The 19,650-nt window shown below is 45.1% G+C and overlaps 1 protein-coding gene across 1 annotated transcript in view; it reads right to left on the minus strand.

The window, feature by feature from the left end:
* FSTL4 (follistatin-like 4) overlaps positions 1-19,650 on the minus strand; it is a 328,791-nt gene that overhangs the window by 288,057 nt on the left and 21,084 nt on the right. The window contains exon 3 of the mRNA XM_005865624.2: positions 10,599-10,632. Coding sequence (XP_005865686.1) covers positions 10,599-10,632 — 34 coding nt within the window. The remainder of the gene's footprint in view (positions 1-10,598; positions 10,633-19,650) is intronic.

The following is a 19,650-nucleotide window of genomic DNA, read 5'->3' on the forward strand; positions in this document are numbered from 1 at the left end:
CCCTGCTCTGTGCATGACAGGGGGCAGCGCCCCAACTCCCCAATTGGCCCTGCTCTGAGCCCGACCAGGGGCTGCACCTAGGGATTGGGCCTGCCCTCTGCCACCCGGGAGCAGGCCTAAGCTAGCAGGTCATTATCTCCCGAGGGGTCCCAGACTGCTAGAGGGCACAGGATGGGCTGAGGGACCTCCCCCTCCCCCCTGACTGCACAAATTTTTGTGCACCGGGCCTCTAGTTAAAAATAAAAATGGAAAAAAAAATGACTCCAAACAAGACCTCTGGTGATATGGGAGGCCCAGGTGCCCCAGTCACCTGTGTCCCCACCTGCCACATAATGCCCACTGGAAGCAGCAGCACAGTGAGCCCCACCTTCCCCCCTTCCCAAGAAGAAAAGGATCTGTTACAAAAAATGTAAAATAAAGCTTCTGAGTAGCCCATGGATGTAATTACTAAGAAGTTGCCACTGGGAGGAGTTTGCACAATCGCCCTGGTCCTTGTGCCCTTTGGCTGAAGAGCTGAAGAAAGGAGAGTACGTAGGGGTCCAAACGAGCAATGACACCTCCCACGGTTTAGGCCAGTGGGTGCTCGATGCACCTCCCAGAGCCAGTGGCTGGTCAGAACCTGCTCATTTCTGCATCGCGTGTCCCCTGGCTTCCTGCAGTGCACAAGGAAAACTTATCTTACCTCATGTAAAATTCAACATTTTGCAAAAATTTTTCTATACGTAGAAAACTTTCCTAGGAACCCAGTGGCAGCCCTGGGCAATAAGAGGTATAACTGCAACAGGAGTGTGCAGAGAGCCCCGGGCTGGGTGCTGATGCTCAGGGTCTTGCAACTGCGGTTGCCTGATCTGCAAAGACCTCCAGGGACACCGTGGCTCAGTCCCCAAGCCCAGCGAGTGCCCCCGAGGACACACTGTGAAGCCCTCACCACGGGGAGAAGCTGGCCCAGGGCTGTGCAGCCGGCAGCTCCCCGTCAGAGGGCCCTGCCAGGCCTCACTCACGGAGATGAGACGGCTCACCCGGCAGATTGTCTCCCGTTTGGCTCTGTTCCCACTGAAGCTGAGATCTGTTCAGAGAACACAAGCTGAAAATAAAGAAGGCTTTAAGGAAAGAGTTTTTAAAAGACGAACTAATTCTGATGACAAGAAAAGAAGGGCACGTAATGATCGGTTGGATTCTGTGGCTGGTCTCCTAATAAAAATTGCCGAGCAGTGACGAGATAGAAGAGACAGAAACAAATGATTCTCAAGTCACAGGTAATTAACCCGGAGGCTCGCCGATGGCGCATTAATATTGCTGGGCAAATGGCTTCACGCGACTGGAAAGGGCTCCCGTGATGTTTATATGGAGATCATTTCAAGGGTTTCTGAAAAGCAGAGAAACGCCTCCGGTTGGGGCCCAGGCAAGGGGTGAAGAGGACCAATGCCAACCCTCAGTGCTGGGATCTCAGAGAAGAGAATCGAGGGGCGAGCCCCCTGGCAGGGACGGGCCTCGGCAGGGCTGGTGGGAGTGACACCACCCCCTCTCGGAGCCTGACCGAAGCTCGGAGTTCAGGGCAGTGCTGTCTCGGGAAGGACTCGCCTCATCGTCCCGTGAACCTGCAGTGCCTCATGCCCTGTGGGGGTTATCGACTCCCAGGGAATATGACTCTGCCCCACACATTCTAGACAGGGACCTATGCCCACATACTGCAATGGCACCAAGGAGACGCCACAACTCGCTGCACGGGGTTCATGGCCCTGCCCGCACCTACCAGGCCCACAGCTTGCCTGTCGCAACCAGAGGCAGCTTATCTGCACAAGCACCTTGTGAGCAATTTTTAGAAGGGGACTCGCGCGTTGGCGAGTGAAAGCAGAGCGGCTCTGAGGATGGTCACTGAGGACAGGGAGCCTTCCAGGGCCCTGGTGGGAAGAGCAAGCACAGCAGAAGGTGGGCCCGGGAGCCTGGAGCCGTGGGTGCAGAGCCAAACCACCTGGCAGTCCTCATGCCCGTGATTCTGCCTTAGGGCCCTGGTGGGAAGAACAAGCACAGCAGATGGTGGGGCCGGGAGCCTGGAGCCGTGGGTGCAGAGCAAACCACCTGGCAGTCCTCATGCCCGTGATTCTGCCTTGTGGTAAGTGGACACATAGAGCAGGCCAGCCTGGAATGTGCCAGGCATCAAACCCTCCCTCGGTGCTCACTGAATGGGGCAGAGCCGGGCTTCCAAGGCCCACGCCCTGGGAATGATGTCGGGGAGTCTTGGGAACAGAAGCTTGGGGCTGCCCACAGCCCACTACTCCTCTGGCCAATCCTGTGCTTGGTCCTTGGGAACGGCCCTGGTCTGCACTCCCTGAGCTTTACTGCAACACAGTAACTAAAAGGAAATACGAGGAGTCACTAACTGTGAGGCCCAAGGATTTGTGAGGGGGGTTTGTGAGAGTTTGTCCTTAAGTTCTCAAAGTCACCATCAAGAAGGGAGCTATTTGGTTCTTCTGATTGTGGAATGAGAGAATTAGAGCAGAAAGTTAGCCAAAGACTCTGACGGAGGAGAGGAATGGGAAAGGGCTGTTTCAGAAAACTCTGCACAGGAAAAGTCAACAGGCTACATCGTGCAGGTCACATGCAGGTCAGGTTGGAGGCGGTCCTCACTCTGTGCTTAAGACCTGCAGGTGCAGGTTAAGAAGAGCCATAGTGAAGATTACCAACCCCACTGGCACTGACACCACCGCCCACACTGTGCCCAGGGCTGTCCACACCCCAACCCTCCCCACAACATCTCCATGAGGCTGTGAGGGGCACAGATTGCATATGCCAGCACCCTTCCTCTGAGGACCAAACCTGTGCCCATTTCTCCGGCATTTGAGTGAGAGTGGTTTTGCAAACCCTACAGGGAGAATATGTGATCACACCTGGCCAATCACAGTATTCCATCCCCTCTCTGCCACAGCGGCTGGCTTAGAGCTGGAGTCATAATACAAATAATAATACTCATTGGGACTTTTCTGGTGTCTTCCTGGGGAAAGCTGTTTCACCCTCAAGGTGGGGAGCAGTCAGGACTCAGCTGCAGCTGCGGGCAGCCATCCTGCAAGGCTGCATGAAAGAGGCCAACAAGCCCTGCCTGGGTGGCTCAGTGGGTTGGAGCATCATCCTGGATGCCAAAACGGTTGCGGGTCCATTCCTGGTCAGGGCACACACACACCTAGGTTGTATGTTTGGTCCTTGGTATTTGGGGTGCATATGAGAGGCAACCGATTGTTTCTCTCAACTAACTAACTCTCTCTCTCTCTCTCTCTCTCTCTCTCTCTCTCTCTCTCTTTCCACCCTCCCCTTCCTCTCTCCAAAACTCAATATAAACATATCCTTGGGTGAGGATAAAGAGAATAAAAAAAGAAAGAGGCCACCTAGCCAAGGGAAAGAAGGAGCAGAGAGCGGAGGGCCCTTGTAGCAGCTGTTCCTGAAGCCAGCTCCACCCCGGGGCTCTGCAGTTTCACCTGCCTTTCAGGCTTCAGCCAGTGCAAGTTGGGTTTCTACATCCCGGAGTTGGAACTACTGGTCTGTACTATTACTATGCCCACTTTTTTTTTTCAGATAAGATGGAGTAACTAGCCCAAAGTTACACTGTGAGTAAGTAACTGGTGAGCTGAGACTCTACTGTTCACCACTTGTTCATGATAAAAACTAGGCACCAATTCATTGCCTTCAACCAGAACAACCAGCCTGCTGTGCCATCCACTTCCCACTCAAGCTGGGCAACCAGGTACAGAGTAGTTTTCCAGCAGCTGGCAAAGAACAGCGCTATCCAGAAAGCCCATTTCTGTGGGGTTGGAAGTAGAAGGAAGTAGATATCACTCCCAGCTTTCCGGAGCCCAGCGACTGTAGGAGAGAAAGAGCAAGCTCCACTGTACAGGTGGGGGCAGGACGGGGCCGGAAACTCCATCTCTTTCTCAGATTTGAAAAGGACCCGCTGCCCCCGGACACTGTCAAATCTGGACAACTCCCTTTTAAATTCCCTGCATCTGCAGCCATTAAAGAAGTTACCTCAAAAGAAGCGAGGCGCTTATTAATCGGCTTCACGGAAGAGAGTCAGACTTCACCTTATGCCAAGAGACATTATGCAGACAACTGAGAGATCCAGAAAACAGCTGCTAAACAAAATCACAATGAATGGTGAGCAGAATGCAATTCTCGATAGCTGAAGTTCTCCAGATGCATAGAACTGTAAGGGGCTGTTAGAGGCAGCTGACAATTAGGGATAATTCCAAGGGCTTTCAGAGAGCGAGGCTCTAGTTACACTCAGGACTGCAGGTCATGTTTGCTGAGGAGATGTGCGTTGCTAAGCAGCTGGAGCCACCCTGATGCTGTGTGTGACCGTCACTCCCCTCTTCCTTTTATCTTAAAGACAGCAGCACCCCTCTTCCCAGGTCTCCCTCACAGCCCTGCTAGAAGCCAGCCAGGCGGGTGCGGACCGGAACATGTGGGTGAGCCATCATCGGGTACTACACCGTGACACTGGTGCCCACCCCAACACTCAGAGCCTCCATCCCTAGCACAGTCACAGGCATCTGGAAGGCGCACAGATCACCCCGTGCTCCTGAGACATGACTGACAAGGGCTGCATTGTCCCAGCCACTTGCTCAGCTCACTCAAGTGTTCTCTCGTGGCCGTAATTCAACATGATGGGTCGGTTAGAGAAAGGACTGGTTTGAGCAGATGAGACCTGGCAGTCGCAATCAGCACCAGCCCTCTGAGTGGACGCGGGAGTGGCCAGGAGAGGTGAGGTTGGCACCTTGTGCTGAAGCCTCAGGAAAAAGTTGAAATTAAATTGTAGGTGTCCGGAGGGCGGGGGGGAACACCTGCACGGGGAAGCAGATGATGCAGCAGCCAGCTCGCCTTCCCCGTGCAGCTCGCACCCGTGCGTCCCAGGATCTGAGGATAATACAGGGCTACCCCGAAGGTGGAAGGGCTTCGTCCAGCTGGGAAGGCACGGGTCCTTCCCCAAGAAAAGAAAACATCCTACCAGTCTTTCAGTCCTGCCAAAATCTCTGAAACTGTATCTCCCTCCAGGTCCCCCCGAGAATCCTTACCACAGAGCTAACTGGAAACAAAGCTCCCCTAGGAAGTTTCCTTACAAGAGTCCCTCCCGGCAGTCTGGCTTGGGAGTGGGCACGTAGGTACAGAGACCTTGTAGGTACACAGACTTTGGATGTGATAACACAAGATCAAGTCATTTAAGCCACCACCCCTTAGAGCAGTGATGGTGAACCTTTTGAGCTCGGCGTGTCAGCATTTTGAAAAACCCTAACTTAACTCTGGTGCCGTGTCACATATAGAAATTTTTTGATATTTGCAACCATAGTAAAACAAAGACATATTTTTTATATTTATTTTATATATTTAAATGCCATTTAACAAAGAAAAATCAACCAAAAAAATGAGTTCACGTGTCAGAGGTTCACCATCACTGCCTTAGAGAGACGCATCGGAGGGAGCCCTTGTTGCTACTAAAACCAGATGGCTAGGAAGGGAGGAGTCACATGTATAAGGTGCTACCTGCTCATGTCCTGGGTTGCTGAGAGTCGAGTCACGGGAGGTAAAGAATGGTGAAGGTCACCCTGGCCAGTGTGGCTCAGTGGTTGGAGTGTTGGCCTGCACATTGAAGGGCCATGGGTTCACTTCCTGGTCAAGAGCACATACCTAAGGCTCGACCAAGATGGCGGCATAGGTAAACACCGCAGACTGCTGCCGCAAACAACCACTTCAAAAATACAACTAAAAGACGGAACGGACATCACCCAGAACCACAGGAAGGCTGGCTGAGGAGAGACTCTTCAACTAGAAGGAAAAATAACAGCACACCGAGGCTCAGAGGAGGCGCAGTGTGGAAAATACTCAGGTGCGGAGGTGCGCGCGCAAAGCGGGCTGGTGGCTGAGAGCGCGGTTGTCGTTTTCGGTCAGGGGGGAGTCTCAGACTCTGAGCTCCAGATACGGGCGAATCGCTGGGGACTCGGACCCAAACGGGAGAAGCGGGAGTGTCTGGCATCAGTTGGAAGGCAGCTTTCCCTCCGAGGTTTGCAGCGGTTCCGGGGGTTCTGAGAAGCAGAGCCTCTGGGAACAGGACTGAGGGCACCATAACGGCTCCCTCCGCCCGCCCTGTTGAGCCCGCCCCGCCCAAGCCCTGCGCAGAGCCATTTGCCAGATCGCCTCAGGCAAAGGCTAGATTAGCACCTCCCCAGAGGACAGAAGTTTTCCGCGGCAGACCTGGGTTGCTGAGAGTCGAGTCACGGGAGGTAAAGAATGGTGAAGGTCACCCTGGCCAGTGTGGCTCAGTGGTTGGAGTGTTGGCCTGCACATTGAAGGGCCATGGGTTCACTTCCTGGTCAAGAGCACATACCTAGGTTGCAGTTCGCTCCCTGCCTCCCAGTCGGGGTGCATGTGAGAGGCAACCAGTTGATGTGTCTCTCTCATATCAATGTCTCTCTCTCTCTCTCCCTCCCTCCCTTCCACTCTTTCTGAAAAGCAATGGAAACAATATCCTCAGGTGAGGATTTTAAAAAAGTGAAAGGTCTGTGAGAACTTCAGAGCAACCGAGAAGTGATTATCATTATTACTACCCTACCATCCTGTCCTTGCACTGCCCTTGACGTCACTGGTGCCAGGGCATCCCGTCCTGGGCACTGAGGAAGTGCTCCTTCTCCCTGAACTCTCTACAGCAGGGCTTGCAAAGGGCATTGCATGCCAGTCCCAACATGTTAAAAAACAACAAAACGGAGATGCCCTGGGAAGCTAAGCTTGGGGAATGCTGCATATTACACCCCATTGTGGACAGTCAGACTTAGCACTTTAAAGACCTGAGAGGTTCTGCAGTAAAACATCAACAATGGCAAAACTAGCTCAATTCTGAGCCCGGCATTTGCCTGGTGCAGTACTTCCCTAGGGCTGCTGTAACAAAGTTCCACAAATCAGTGATTTAAAACTAGAGAAATTACTTTCTCACAGTTCTGGAGACCGGAAGTCAGACACCAAGGTGTTGGCAGAGCCCTGCTGTCTCTGAAGGCTGCAGGGAGGAGCCTCCTTGCCTCTGCCTGGCTTCTGGTGGTTGCCAGCAATGCCTGGCGAATAGACTCGCTGCTCCAGTCTCTGCCTCCATCATCACATGGTGTCCTCCCTACGTGTCTGTGTCCAAATTCTCCCCTTCTGATCAGGACATCACTCATTGGGTTAGGACCCATACAAAGCAATACGTAGCTTGCATTTAAGTCAAGAAACAATTATTGAGTAGTTACAGGCCTGGGCTAGGGTTGTGAGGGATCTGGGGGTGAATGAGGGGAGGGTCTCTACTCTCAGGAAATGGTTGACCTAATAGGATCCCTGATGTCTCAGAGAAGGTAGGGTATCCTAAATACTACCTACAAGAAAGAGCATGCAGGCTGTAGGAACAATGTGAGTGAAGCCAGAGGTAAGGAGGCTGGGCTACAGTCTGGGACCATAACACTGGACCCAAGGCTGGGAGGACCATAGGGGGAAACACGGCAGAGAGCAGGTCTCAGGCAAACAGTGCGTCATGTCACTAACAGTCTCCAGCCCCACTATGATTTAGCCTGGACTCCAGTTCCACTACTGATATGAGTCCCTATCACTTCACAGACTTAGTGAAGAGTGTCCAGGAGCCATATAGTGTGAAGTTGCAACTGGTCATCCAGTTGTAGCCCTGAGTCAGGAATAGTACTTAAACAACACAGAACAAAAACATGAAAATATCCCAGATGTTGTGATCCAGAGGCTACCTCTCCAGAACCTGCTGGGCCCAGTACACTGGACAGAAACATTCCGAGTGTGACTTATTTGCTTCTCTTTCAGCCCTAGCTCAAAGTCAAAGCTAAGGCCCCCAAACTTAAGTATCTGTGGGTAGACAATATCTTCTGTTTTGAGGAATAATACTTTATGAAAATGTTCACAGTGCCTTTATTATTTGTATACCCCTACACTGTTCTGGAAAAGATTAACAACCCCACTGCCCAAGCCCATGAATTCTCAGACAGAGAAATAACTTGCAAGCAACCTGCAAGGTTCACTTTTCCTTCCTTGCTGCCAGGTTATCAGCATTGACATTAAGGCACTGGGCTATTTCAGGAATTCTCAAACACTCAACTTTGACAGAAACAAGCAAGCAAGACATCAGTGCAAACAGGAAGAAAAACGTTTATGTGGTGTCAAGACAAATTTGCCAGTACAAACCCAAAGGAAGTGCTGGTCAGCCAGTGTGAAAGCTGCTGCTTCAAGATGAGTAGAGTACAGCCTGGCCAAGCCTTTGCTCATCCTCAGACAGCCTCAGACTGTTTTATGTCTTTGAGAAAAATACACATAGTTCTCTCGTACCCCAATCTTACTATTTAGAAACATTTCTACCACAGGAAGGACAGGAAGACTCCAAAATAATGTGATTCCACAATGCAAATTAATTCCAAACATTCACACTTAGAAATACTGACATGAATTGAATAGTAATCAAAACCGAAGTGCATGTCACCTTCTCTCCTTGTGGTTATTTCTCTTCAACTCATGGTCATCACACCCATTGTGAACACAACTTTCAATAAGAAACGTGCCTTCCCTGCCCCACCCACCTTCATCCAATTTAATTTAGTTTTGCTACCCAAATAGTAAAGTTTTAACCTATGGATGCAATTCAGAGGACATGGACAACAGCAAGCCAGAGACAATAGCAAATGGGAATGGAAGCCAGACGTTCATCCTAGAACCAGATTATCTACCTCCTTTGAATCCAAGGTTCCAGCACCATGGACAGCAGCAAACACCTAATTGGAATAGTCCACTAATATAGATAGTGTGGGAAGTTTAGGTCTCTAAGCTCTAGAAACACACTTTGACAAAATGGCCATTCTATGTCTTTCATTGTAGTATACAAAATAAGAGCTAAACAGGAGGCAGAAATATGTTACATTTGGGAGTCAATATGGAATTTGCTCACTTTTTAAAGATTGCCACTTTTTGGAGACATTGCCACAGAGAAGCTGTAATTAATCTAAAACCAAAGGCCAGACATATGAAAAAATGTTCAATGTCACTAATCATCAGAGAAATACAAATTAAAACCACAGTGAGGTATCACCTCACACCTGTCAGAATGGCTACCATCAATAAATCAACAAACAATAAGTGCTGGTGCAGATGTGGAGAAAAGGGAATCCTCATGCACTGTTGGTGGGAATACAGACTGGTGCAGCCACTATGGAAACAGTATGGATGGTTCTCAAAAAATTTAAAGTGGAACTGTGTTTTGACCCAGTGATCCCACTTCTAGGAATATATCTTAAGAATCCCAAAACACCAATCAGAAAGAATATATGCACCCCTATGTGCATAGCAGTGTAATTTACAATAGCCAAGATCTGGAAATAGTCTAAGTGTCCATCAGTAGATGAGTGGATAAAAAAAGCTCTGGTACATTTACACAGTGAAATACTATGCAGCTGTAAAAATGAAGGAACTCTTATGCCTTGTGACAGCATGAATGGACCTAGAGATTTTTATGCTAAGTGAAATAAACCAGTCAGAGAAAGACAAATACTATATGATCTTACTATTATGTGGAATCTAATGAACAAGGTAAACTGATGAACAAAATAAAACCAGATACATGGAACAGACTGACAGGCATCATAGGGGAGGGTGTTGGGGGGAGGGGGGGCTGGATAACAGGTGAAGATATTAGCCAAAGAGCATATATGCATAGCCCATGGCCACAGACAACAATGTGGTGAAGGTCAGGGGAGGGGGAGGGGGAACTGGGCGGAGATAGGCAAAGAGGGGGAAAGTGGAGAACACTTGTAATAGTGTCAACAATAAAAAAAAATAATAAAACCAAAGGCCAGATTCTAGACCAAGAATTCACTTTGGTTTCTGACTTCATCTTCCCTTCAATTAAGGGATGACTGGTGATGATTTCATAAACCATACAAAAGACTTTCCTTTATTAGAGACCAGGTATTGCTGAAGGACAATAAGGGAAACTTAAATTTCCACAGAAAGATTTCAGAAATTACTACCCATATACTTACCTCAGAGACCAGAAAACAAATGTGCTAAGGAACTCTGGCAGGGAAAACAGGATATCACAGAATTGTTTTCAAAAGGAAAAGTAATTGGTTATTTCTATTTCAGCTTAGCTAAAGCTGTAAAATCTAATCAGAAATATTTTTCACAGTGGCATCTTTTCCAAGATATTGAAATACCTCAAAACATAAACCATTTTCTATTGTTGATGCTGCTTTTGCTGGGTGAAACTAAATAGTTATATCAAACTTCACTAAAAATGAAATAAGGCTTCTTGCAAGAGACTGTAAACATAATCATGAGTGAGCCAGTTCCCCAACCACCACCTCTGATCCTTGAAGGAAGAAAACATAGTTCTCACAAGCAAACCAGGCACTCAGTTCTTGAGTCCCTAGAAGCCAAATGCCAAATAGTCAGCACCCAGGAAAGGCCACATGAAATTTCAAAGAACAGGCTTCCCACATTCTGAAGTTCATCTTAGCTTCAACAAACTGCTCCCAAGACGTCAACACAAGAATGAAATGGGTATGAACGCATTTTCCTACCTTCTCTTCTGGTGACTTCAAAGCTTCTCAATTCCTGCAAGAAAAGAAAGGCTTTGTGTTTTTGAAGAATAATTCATGTGCACAGTTACTTGCAAACATCTCACCCTTTACTCGCCATTTATTCACACAAAGGTGAACAATGTCATAAGAACATGACATTCAGCAACGCTGGATGGGTCTTAAGCTCTCAACACACACATATCTATAAATGTAAACAGCTTGTTGCTGGGGGTACTTAGGGGGAAATACTGTTAGTTGTGCAGTTTCAAATGAGCAGAGCCAACTCTCCCGGTCTTCCTTATGTGGAATCTGAGCTGGTACCAGGTGGAAGACCTGCTCCAGGTCGATACCCCACCCTCCACCTAGACTGCAGGTGCTTCGAAGGGCCTGGGGAAAACACCGATAAATGAGGGCCAGTTATCTCACCAGCAGCGGGTTCCAATCAGTGGTGCCACTATTGCTTGTGTAGGCCACTGGCATGATCTGGTGATTGATTATGATCAATTCAATAGTTTCCAAAGGGTAGGATCTATGGACAATATGGAATGCCAGTCCATGCCACTGACTACATTAAGCCCTTGGTTTTTCTAAATTCAGTCTCATCTTCCTGCTATGTGTAGGGCAATCAGCAAAGTATTTTAGAAGTTACATTGGAAAAACACACTGAGTTCCTGCCTTGAAGATATTCGCAGTTGAACAGGAGGCTACAGAACAAACATGAATTACTGAAAAATAAAGGGGTTATTTTTCCCTGATAAATATTCACATTCAGCTGGAAGGGGATTTGTAAAAGAACCTTTGAACACAGCGCTGAAGAATGGGCAGGCTTTCGGACAGGAATAAGGGAGGGAGGGAGGGAGGGAGGGAGAGATAATAGCTTAAGGAAAGGTAGGGGTTGGAATGCCCAGGAAGCAGAAAAACACCCAGTGAGAAGTAATAGTGGGAAAGGGCTGAAAACATATATTGTAGTTTCATAACTAATATAAATATCTACAATTCATCATAAATGACCAGCTTAGGACAAAAAGCCTACTATTGAGAGTAAGCTGAAAATCCATGCTAGCAATTGAACAAAAGAAGATAAAACACCAAACTTGGGCCAACTCTTCACCATCACAACCAAGACCATTCAGTGCCAGGCCAGCACTTTTTAAACAAATGACATGGTCTTTCATACCTCAGCATTCTTGTCTAGCATTTTTTGGGGAGTCAGGAGGGGAAGCGATATCAGAGAGAAAATTGAGGAGGCACTGAGAAGTTTGTCCTCCCCAAACTACACTCTCTGACTGCCACCTCTGCAATGAGTCTAAAGCAGGGGTCCTCAAACTTTTTAAACAGGGGACCAGTTCACTGTCCCTCAGACCGTTGGAGGGCCGGACTATAGTTTAAAAAAAAACTATGAACAAATTCCTATGCACACTGCACGTATCTTATTTTGAAGTAAAAAAAACAAAACGGGAACAAATACAATATTTGTATTTGCATGTGGCCCGCAGGCCATAGTTTGAGGACCCCTGGTCTAAAGCCCAGTTTAGGCCAATGAAAGATGCACGTTATAGGCCAGCAGCCTAGCAACACAGCACAATGAACCAAGTGAGCTTCCGGAATGCTGGTTGCTGAGGGGACACTCACATCTCAGGGCTCAGAAGAGGGAGCATGGCCAGTGCTAAGTGTACTAAGAGATATGGTAGCCACAAAGCACAACATGCATAAAGCAAACCCAGCTCCTCCCATGCTGCTCCTCCACAAATAACTAGTATTTGTGGAACAGGGAAAATTAATAATCAACTTTTATGGCTCTAGAAAAAAACTTTATGGAAGTTTTATTACAAATGCATAAAATTTGTAAATTAACTTAGAGAAAGCCAACTGTGGTATAATGTTGTACCTTCTTATCTAGCAACATGGTATTTTCAATAATTGGTCCAAGTCTACTTTTATTTCTTTCAAGAGTATTTTATCGTTTTCCTTTAAGTATTTTGAATATTTCATTTTTGTTATAAATGGAATTTCTCTTCCATTATATCTTCTAACTCATTTGTTTGTAAATATGATGGCAATTGATTTTCATATATTGATTTTATAACCAGCCACTTGACTAAATATCCTATAGTTTGTAATAATTTTTCCATTGATTATTTTGGGGTTTCAATTTATATAACCTATAAATAGCAATGATATTATTTTCATTTCCTATGTCTCTAGTTGCTTTCTCTTATCTTATTGCTTTAGCTAACCCTTAATTTAATGTTAAATACTGTGGACATAGTGGGCATCCTGGTCTTGTCTTTGACTTTAAGAAAAAAACCTTTAGTGTTTGCCTATTAAATGTTTATTGTATTAATGAAATCCATACATATTTTAAATAAATATTTAAAAAACAAATGGCCCAGCGTGTCCCCTACTCACTCACTGCCTCATTCCCTCCACTAGAATCTTTTCCAGTTTTGCATCCTCAGTGCTACATTAGAACAGATGCTCTTACACATTTGTTGAGTGAAAAAAAAAGATGTGTGTTGAATTTTATCAAAGACTTTCTCTGCATTTATGGAAATGATTATATGATATTTTTCCCTCCTTACCTCTATTAATTTGATGACTTATTTAGATTTCATAGTAGTCAATTATCCCTGTATTTCTGGAATAGCTTTTTAAGAAATTCTTTCTTTTCTTTCTTTATATTTTTTTTATTGAAGTAACATTGGTTAATAACATTTTATAAATTTCAGGTGTATATTATAATTCAATATCTGTATACTGTATTGTGTGCTCACCCACGAAAAGTCTAGCTTTCATTTGTCACCATATATTTGACCCCCTTTACCCATATCACCCTCCCCCAACCCCCTTCCCCTCTAATAACCACCAATCTGTTGTCCATAGCTATGAGTTTGTTTGCTACTTTTTTGTTTTATATTCCACATACTAATATGCGTGAAATCATATGGTTTTTATCATTTTTTGTCTGACTTATTTCCTTAGCAAAATACCCACACGGTCCAACTATGTTGTTACAAATGGCAATATTTTGCCTTTTTATGGCTGAGTAGTATTCCATTGTGTATACAATTCTATATATACCACTGTGTATTTTTAAAAACATGCTGCTGAATTCTGTTTTCTATGATTTAAATATATTATTGCACTAATACTCATAAATGAGCATAGTCTATAACTTTTAGGTGCTGTTTTTCTCAGTCTTAGGAATTAAAATGATACTAGTTTCATATAATGTATTTGGAAGTTTTCCTTTATTTTTCTCTGAATAGTTTAAAGAAAAATGAGATTATCTGATCTTTAAAGGTTTCTTCAACTTCATTTCCCAGGTATTTATTAAAATGGGAGGAAGGAGAAGGTCAGAGAGGTTAAAACTTCTCCAAGTTCTCACATTTTGGTCAACAGCCAGCTGAGATTTAAATTCTAAAATACAAAGGTTGAAATACTAAATAAAACAAAATTCAATTATTTGCTACCTATAAGAGGCACACCATAAATAAAAAAATACAAAAGTGCTGAATGTAAAAAGATATAAAAGATAAACCATATTAATGCCAACTAAAATACAGTTGATGTAGACTCTAAAACAAGAATTATTATTAGTGACAAAGAAGATGATTCATAAAGATAAGAAGGATATTTTAACGGGAATACATAGCAATTCCAAATTTATAGACATATAATAGCATAGACTAAACATATAAAGTCAAAACTAAAAGAACTGCCTGCCAGTGTGGCCCAGTGGTTGAGCATCGACCTCTGAACCAGGAGGTCATGGTTCAATTCTCAGTCAGGGCTCAAGCTCAGGTTTCAGGCTCAATACCCAGAGGGGGCGTGCAGGAGGCAGCCAATTGATGATTCTCTGTCATCATTGGTGTTTCTACCTATCTCTCCCTCTCCCTTCCTCTTTGAAATCAATAAAAATATTTTTAAAAACACTAAAAGAACTAAAAGAAGAAATCTACATTGACAAATCCACAATAATAGTTGGAGAATTTAAGAAACCTCTGTAACTAACTCATAGAGTATGTAGAGAAAAAAAATAAGGCTATAGAAGATTTGAACCTCATGAACAAACTTGACGTATTTGATGTACATCAAACACTGTGCCCAACAACTGCATACTACACAATATTTCAAGTATCCATTCAACATTTATAAAAATTAGTCAGATGCTGAGTCATCAGGATGTTTCAATGAATTTCAAATTATTAAAATAATATAGAGAACATACATAGTTTTCTGACTATAGTGAAATTAAATTAGAAATTAATAACAGAAGACTATAGAAAAATGTCCAAATGTCTGATCCATGAATCTAGAAGTATACTGTATAATTTCCTAAAGAAAATCACAAAGAAAATGAGAAGACATTTTGAATTGAATGATGACTGAATAATAGCATTTACAAAATTATGGGATATGGCTAAAGCAGTAGTTAGAGGGAAATTATAGCCTTAAATGCATATAGAAAAAATAAAGGCTAGAAATTGATGACCTAAACATCTATCTCTAAAAGCTAGGAAAAGGACAATTTAAGCCCACAAAAAGTAGATGGAAAAAAACAAGTTAGGAGCAGAAATCAATGAATTATAACAGAAAAAAATTATACCACAAAATTTTAAAGCCAACAGTTGGTTCTTTGAAAAGATAATAAACTTGATAAATTCCTATGAAGGCTGATCAAGAAAACAGAGAGAAAACATATGTAGAATTCAAAATCAAGCAAGAAACCACATATACCCAGTTTCTGAGTTTATGACAAAGGTGTCAACTCCATACAGCTGTACCCTGACCCCTTTGGGGAAGTAGATTACCCCCTAAGCCTCAGTTTGTTCCTCTGTAAAACCAGGCCATGATGGTGCCTTCCTCACAGAGTAGTTGTGATGACTAAGAGAAACAACAATAAGCCTGGACCATGCTGAGCATGGTGGTTGGCACACATCCTCCTCCCGGTGGCTGTCGTCATCACTACCGCCATTAGTGAAGTTAACTAAGGGATGGTAAAATCATTTACGGGAGGCAATGGGTTCAATGGCTCCATCAATTATTGAGGCTAAATAAAAATCTGTCTTTCCCGCCTTGGCTCATGGTTAGAGTGTCAGCCTGAGCACTGGAGGGTCTCGGGTTCAGTTCCTGGTCAAGGGGGCGTGTGGGAGGCAACCAGTAATGTGTCTCTCTCATATCAATGTTTTTCTCTCCTCCCTCCGCCCCCCCCCCTAAAAATCAATGGGAAAAACATCCTCACTCCTCGGGTAAGGATTAAAAATAAAACACCTGTCTTTCCAGTACTTAAAAATCAACCCTCAGAAGCTGAAGCAAACTGAACAGAACAAAGCCCACTGACATAACTGACACCAAGGTACTGGGTGCACTGCCCAAGGGGAAAATTATTTGCTGCAGAAGCTTCAAACAAGATGGTTATAAATGAGAGTCAGCGCAGGGACATTACTTAATGACTAAATTTCTTTAACTAAAAATCTAATTTTATTAGGGTATAAATCACACTTTCTTGAAGGAGGGAATTAATTTTAGATTTTTCATTCACTGTTCATAACCTTTCCACGAATTTGACAGCCGAATCATTTTAAATGTCATTTAACCAATACAATACAACAGCTTTATTCCTCATTGTACCCTTCCCAGATCCATTATCTTCCACTATAATGTAGAGGTGCTTAAGTAAAAAATTACCATTCCATAAAGCTGTATTTTACTGTGCCGTTGAACTGCATAATCTTTATTTTTGAATCAATATAATGTGAGTGCTGAGTAATATTTTTCATAATCCAAAAATCTATTACAGATCCTCAGCTACCAAAGAACAGTTTGAGAGCCGCTGAAAAAGCATGAATGAGGAGCCTCAGACTCCATGCCAGGGGCCTCTCACTTTCACCTCAGCTGTGCTCCCAGCTTAGGCTGCGCGTGAGGCTCAGGAAAGGGGTGGTGTAGCTCGGGCCCAGACCACAGTCACGCCTCCTCATCCACCCTTGGTGAGAGGGTAAGTCTCAGTCTGTCACTTGAAATATTAAGGGCTTCGGTGGCTTCTGGGAAAATGTTGGCTGTATAGGTTAGGAAAATGGGGGTCAAAAGTACCCACTAGTAAGGAGAGATGCCAGGAAAGCTAAGCTGAGAGGAGTGCGACATGGCCAGGTCTTCGTAGACAAAGCAGCGGTGAGCCTGGCGCAGATGGGGCACAACCTGCTCAGGTGGGCAGCTGTCGGCTGACCCTCTGCCCCTGCCAGTGTCCTGATGGTGAGCCCAGGGTCCAGCCTCAGAGGAGCTGAGGACACCCCCTTCCTCAGAGTTCCCTCGGCCCCAAGTGCCTGAAGAAGCTACAAAAGGAAGCCCATGTGTTCGATTTATAAACCATTTGATACAGTGGAGAGGGAAGCTGTGCTATCAGGGCTAATCAAGACTGAAATCCTGACATCTAAATTCTACTTTATTCATTTCTGAGATGCTCTTAAAACTAATGCTTCTTTAACAACCCTTCCTACAATTTTTCATTCATTCATTTGAATTTTAAAAGTTTGACTCTAACCACTCTCAGTTTTGCTAGCAAGACCCCATTCTGCAATTAAAATCTTCCCTGGGACGGGCAGGATACAGCTAAATAAAGCGATGCCTGATGCAGCCTGTGTTCCATCACTGGCTCCCGTGTACTGAGCCCACACCGAGCACTGTGTGCACTTTATCTCACCGGTATCATTCAGTTAAAAGCGATGCCTGATGCAGCCTGTGTTCTATCACTGGCTCCCGTGTACTGAGCCCACACTGTGTGCACTTTATCTCACCGGTATCATTCAGTTAAAAGCAGAAGGAAAACCTCCGATTGTTAGATTTCCCAGCACAACATGCCTGGGCCTTAAAGCCAGATAAAGAAAGGGTTAGGGGATTAACCTTACACTCAAGGGCTAGTTTGAGGGCCAAGTGAATAATCCAGCTAATAGAGTTTTCTGGGCAAGTGTTCAAGGGAAATGCCAACAAGGATGTGCCAGCTCTTGAGAGATGCCACCCAGGCAAGAGGTCAGAGCTCATCTCCTGCCTCACAGAGAACTGCCCACGAGTCCTCTGGGGTAGATGGGCTATTAATGCCTTAAAGGCATGTTAAAGGCAGGAGAGGCACAGGCGGCAGCCTAAACCCCAAGATGCTTAGGTAGCTAAGGGAGTTGCTTTGGCCTTTCAGTCAGCTTCACCCACAAACTGCCCAATCAGGTGAGGCCTTGCTGCCTTTCTCAGGAGACCAAGAACAGAAGGGGTGGGGCTGGGCATGACAACACAGGCAAAGGAAGTCAGTGACCTTCACTGGGCTGAAACATGGCTGATACGGTAAGGTCTGTGTCCCTTCTATTTCCCACCCAATAATAAACGGATCAGTGTAAGCAAACTAGTGCTTACACAGGACAGGAGCGTGTAAATGGAGGCTTATCAAGACAAAAGGGAGAGACCATGTATAGACAATTTTGAAAAAATATTAGAAATCTCTTTATGATTGAGGTGCAAATCATCTATTTTGTTTTCTTGGTTGTTGTTTTTTTAAAAATCACTTTTATGAAGCTACAATAGCCTCCCTGTGGCACACATGTGAGGAACATCAATTTTATTATATGTCCCTGAGGGATACTGTGAAACAAGACCCTCGCAGCCTCCAGGAAGTCTGAATAACCTGCTTTTGGTCATAACTCTTCCACCAGCTGCAGCCCTGAGAGAGCCATCTCCCACCACAGTTTACCCACCTGTAAAATGGGGAGACCAGACAGCCCAGCCAGGGCGAATCAGAAACATGGGCTGAGTCTCACAGGGAATTCTGCCCAGTGCTTTCTGAGGCAGAACAAAGGTTGCCCAGTATATGAGAAAGCTGTGATACTCTAAAGCAGTGGTTCTCAACCTTCCTAATGCCGCGACCCTTTAATACAGTTCCTCATGTTGTGGTGACCCCCAATGTCATTGTTACAATGTGAACATAATTAAAGCATAGTGATTGATCACAAAAACAATATGTAATTATATATGTGTTTTCCGATGATCTTAGGCAACCCCTGTGAAAGGGTCGTTCGACCCCCAAAGGGGTCTCGACCCACAGGTTGAGAACCGCTGCTCTAAAGAGAAAGGGGATTAATGGTAACTATAAAACACCAGATAGGAAAGGTAGTGTGAGCATATGTGCCAGGCCTTCAAAAATTAAGACCAGTTAGGAGTTAATTTTCTCATTTTTAAAAGTAAAGAATGAATAGACTATTATATGAGAATTTAGGGATTTTAAATTCTAAGTAATTTTTGAAACTCTATTTTAAAGGTTATTCATTTATAATTTTTTTTAAGTTGACTCCGAATTTAAGGCAGTGTTCTGTGGCTAATCTTCCACAGCAACAAGTAAACATTAAAATTGCGTTTGATGGAATAAATGTCAAAGACGAATTGATCACTCTACCTTGTTAAACATAATGGCCTGCACACAGCCAGGTTAAGAGACCAAGAAGGAAAGAGGGCCCTTTCCAGTGTTATCTCTCAGACAACCCAACAAATTAAAAACTAATTAACGTTTTGATTTGGAAAGTGATCCACATCTCGGCCTCCACACAAGCAATCTCTGCGTGTGCGACTCTCCTAACCATTAGCAGCCTGGGGCTCTGACTCGGCACCCGGGGGGAGGTTCGGGGGCCTCCGTGACAGTCACCTCCAGCGACACTAGCAGGACTCGGCAAGCCCAGCGCATTGCGTGCCCTAAGAAAATCAAGACTGCCATGTGGGTGTTCGGGGGAGGACAGATGGCCCCTAGGAGGAAAGGGGACAGGTTCACATGTTAATTATTCATCATACCCTCCAGGTACCTTCCAGAAGACCATGTCACCTGCTTAGCATGACATTCAAACCTGCCCCTTTTTCCTTTCTGCCAGCTGTAAGCCCAAGATGAGATTTAGAATAGCCGGCATCTAGAAAATTAAAAGACAAAAAAGGAAGAAAGGCTACCCTCCAGCATGCTCCTCATGTCCACTTTTCATGCTGGCTTTTGTACACGGAGTGGCCGGGGCAGGCACAGGGGCGGGGGGTG

Source organism: Myotis brandtii, unplaced genomic scaffold (genome assembly GCF_000412655.1).
Source record: "Myotis brandtii unplaced genomic scaffold, ASM41265v1 scaffold208, whole genome shotgun sequence".
In the NCBI taxonomy this organism is placed as follows: domain Eukaryota; kingdom Metazoa; phylum Chordata; class Mammalia; order Chiroptera; family Vespertilionidae; genus Myotis; species Myotis brandtii.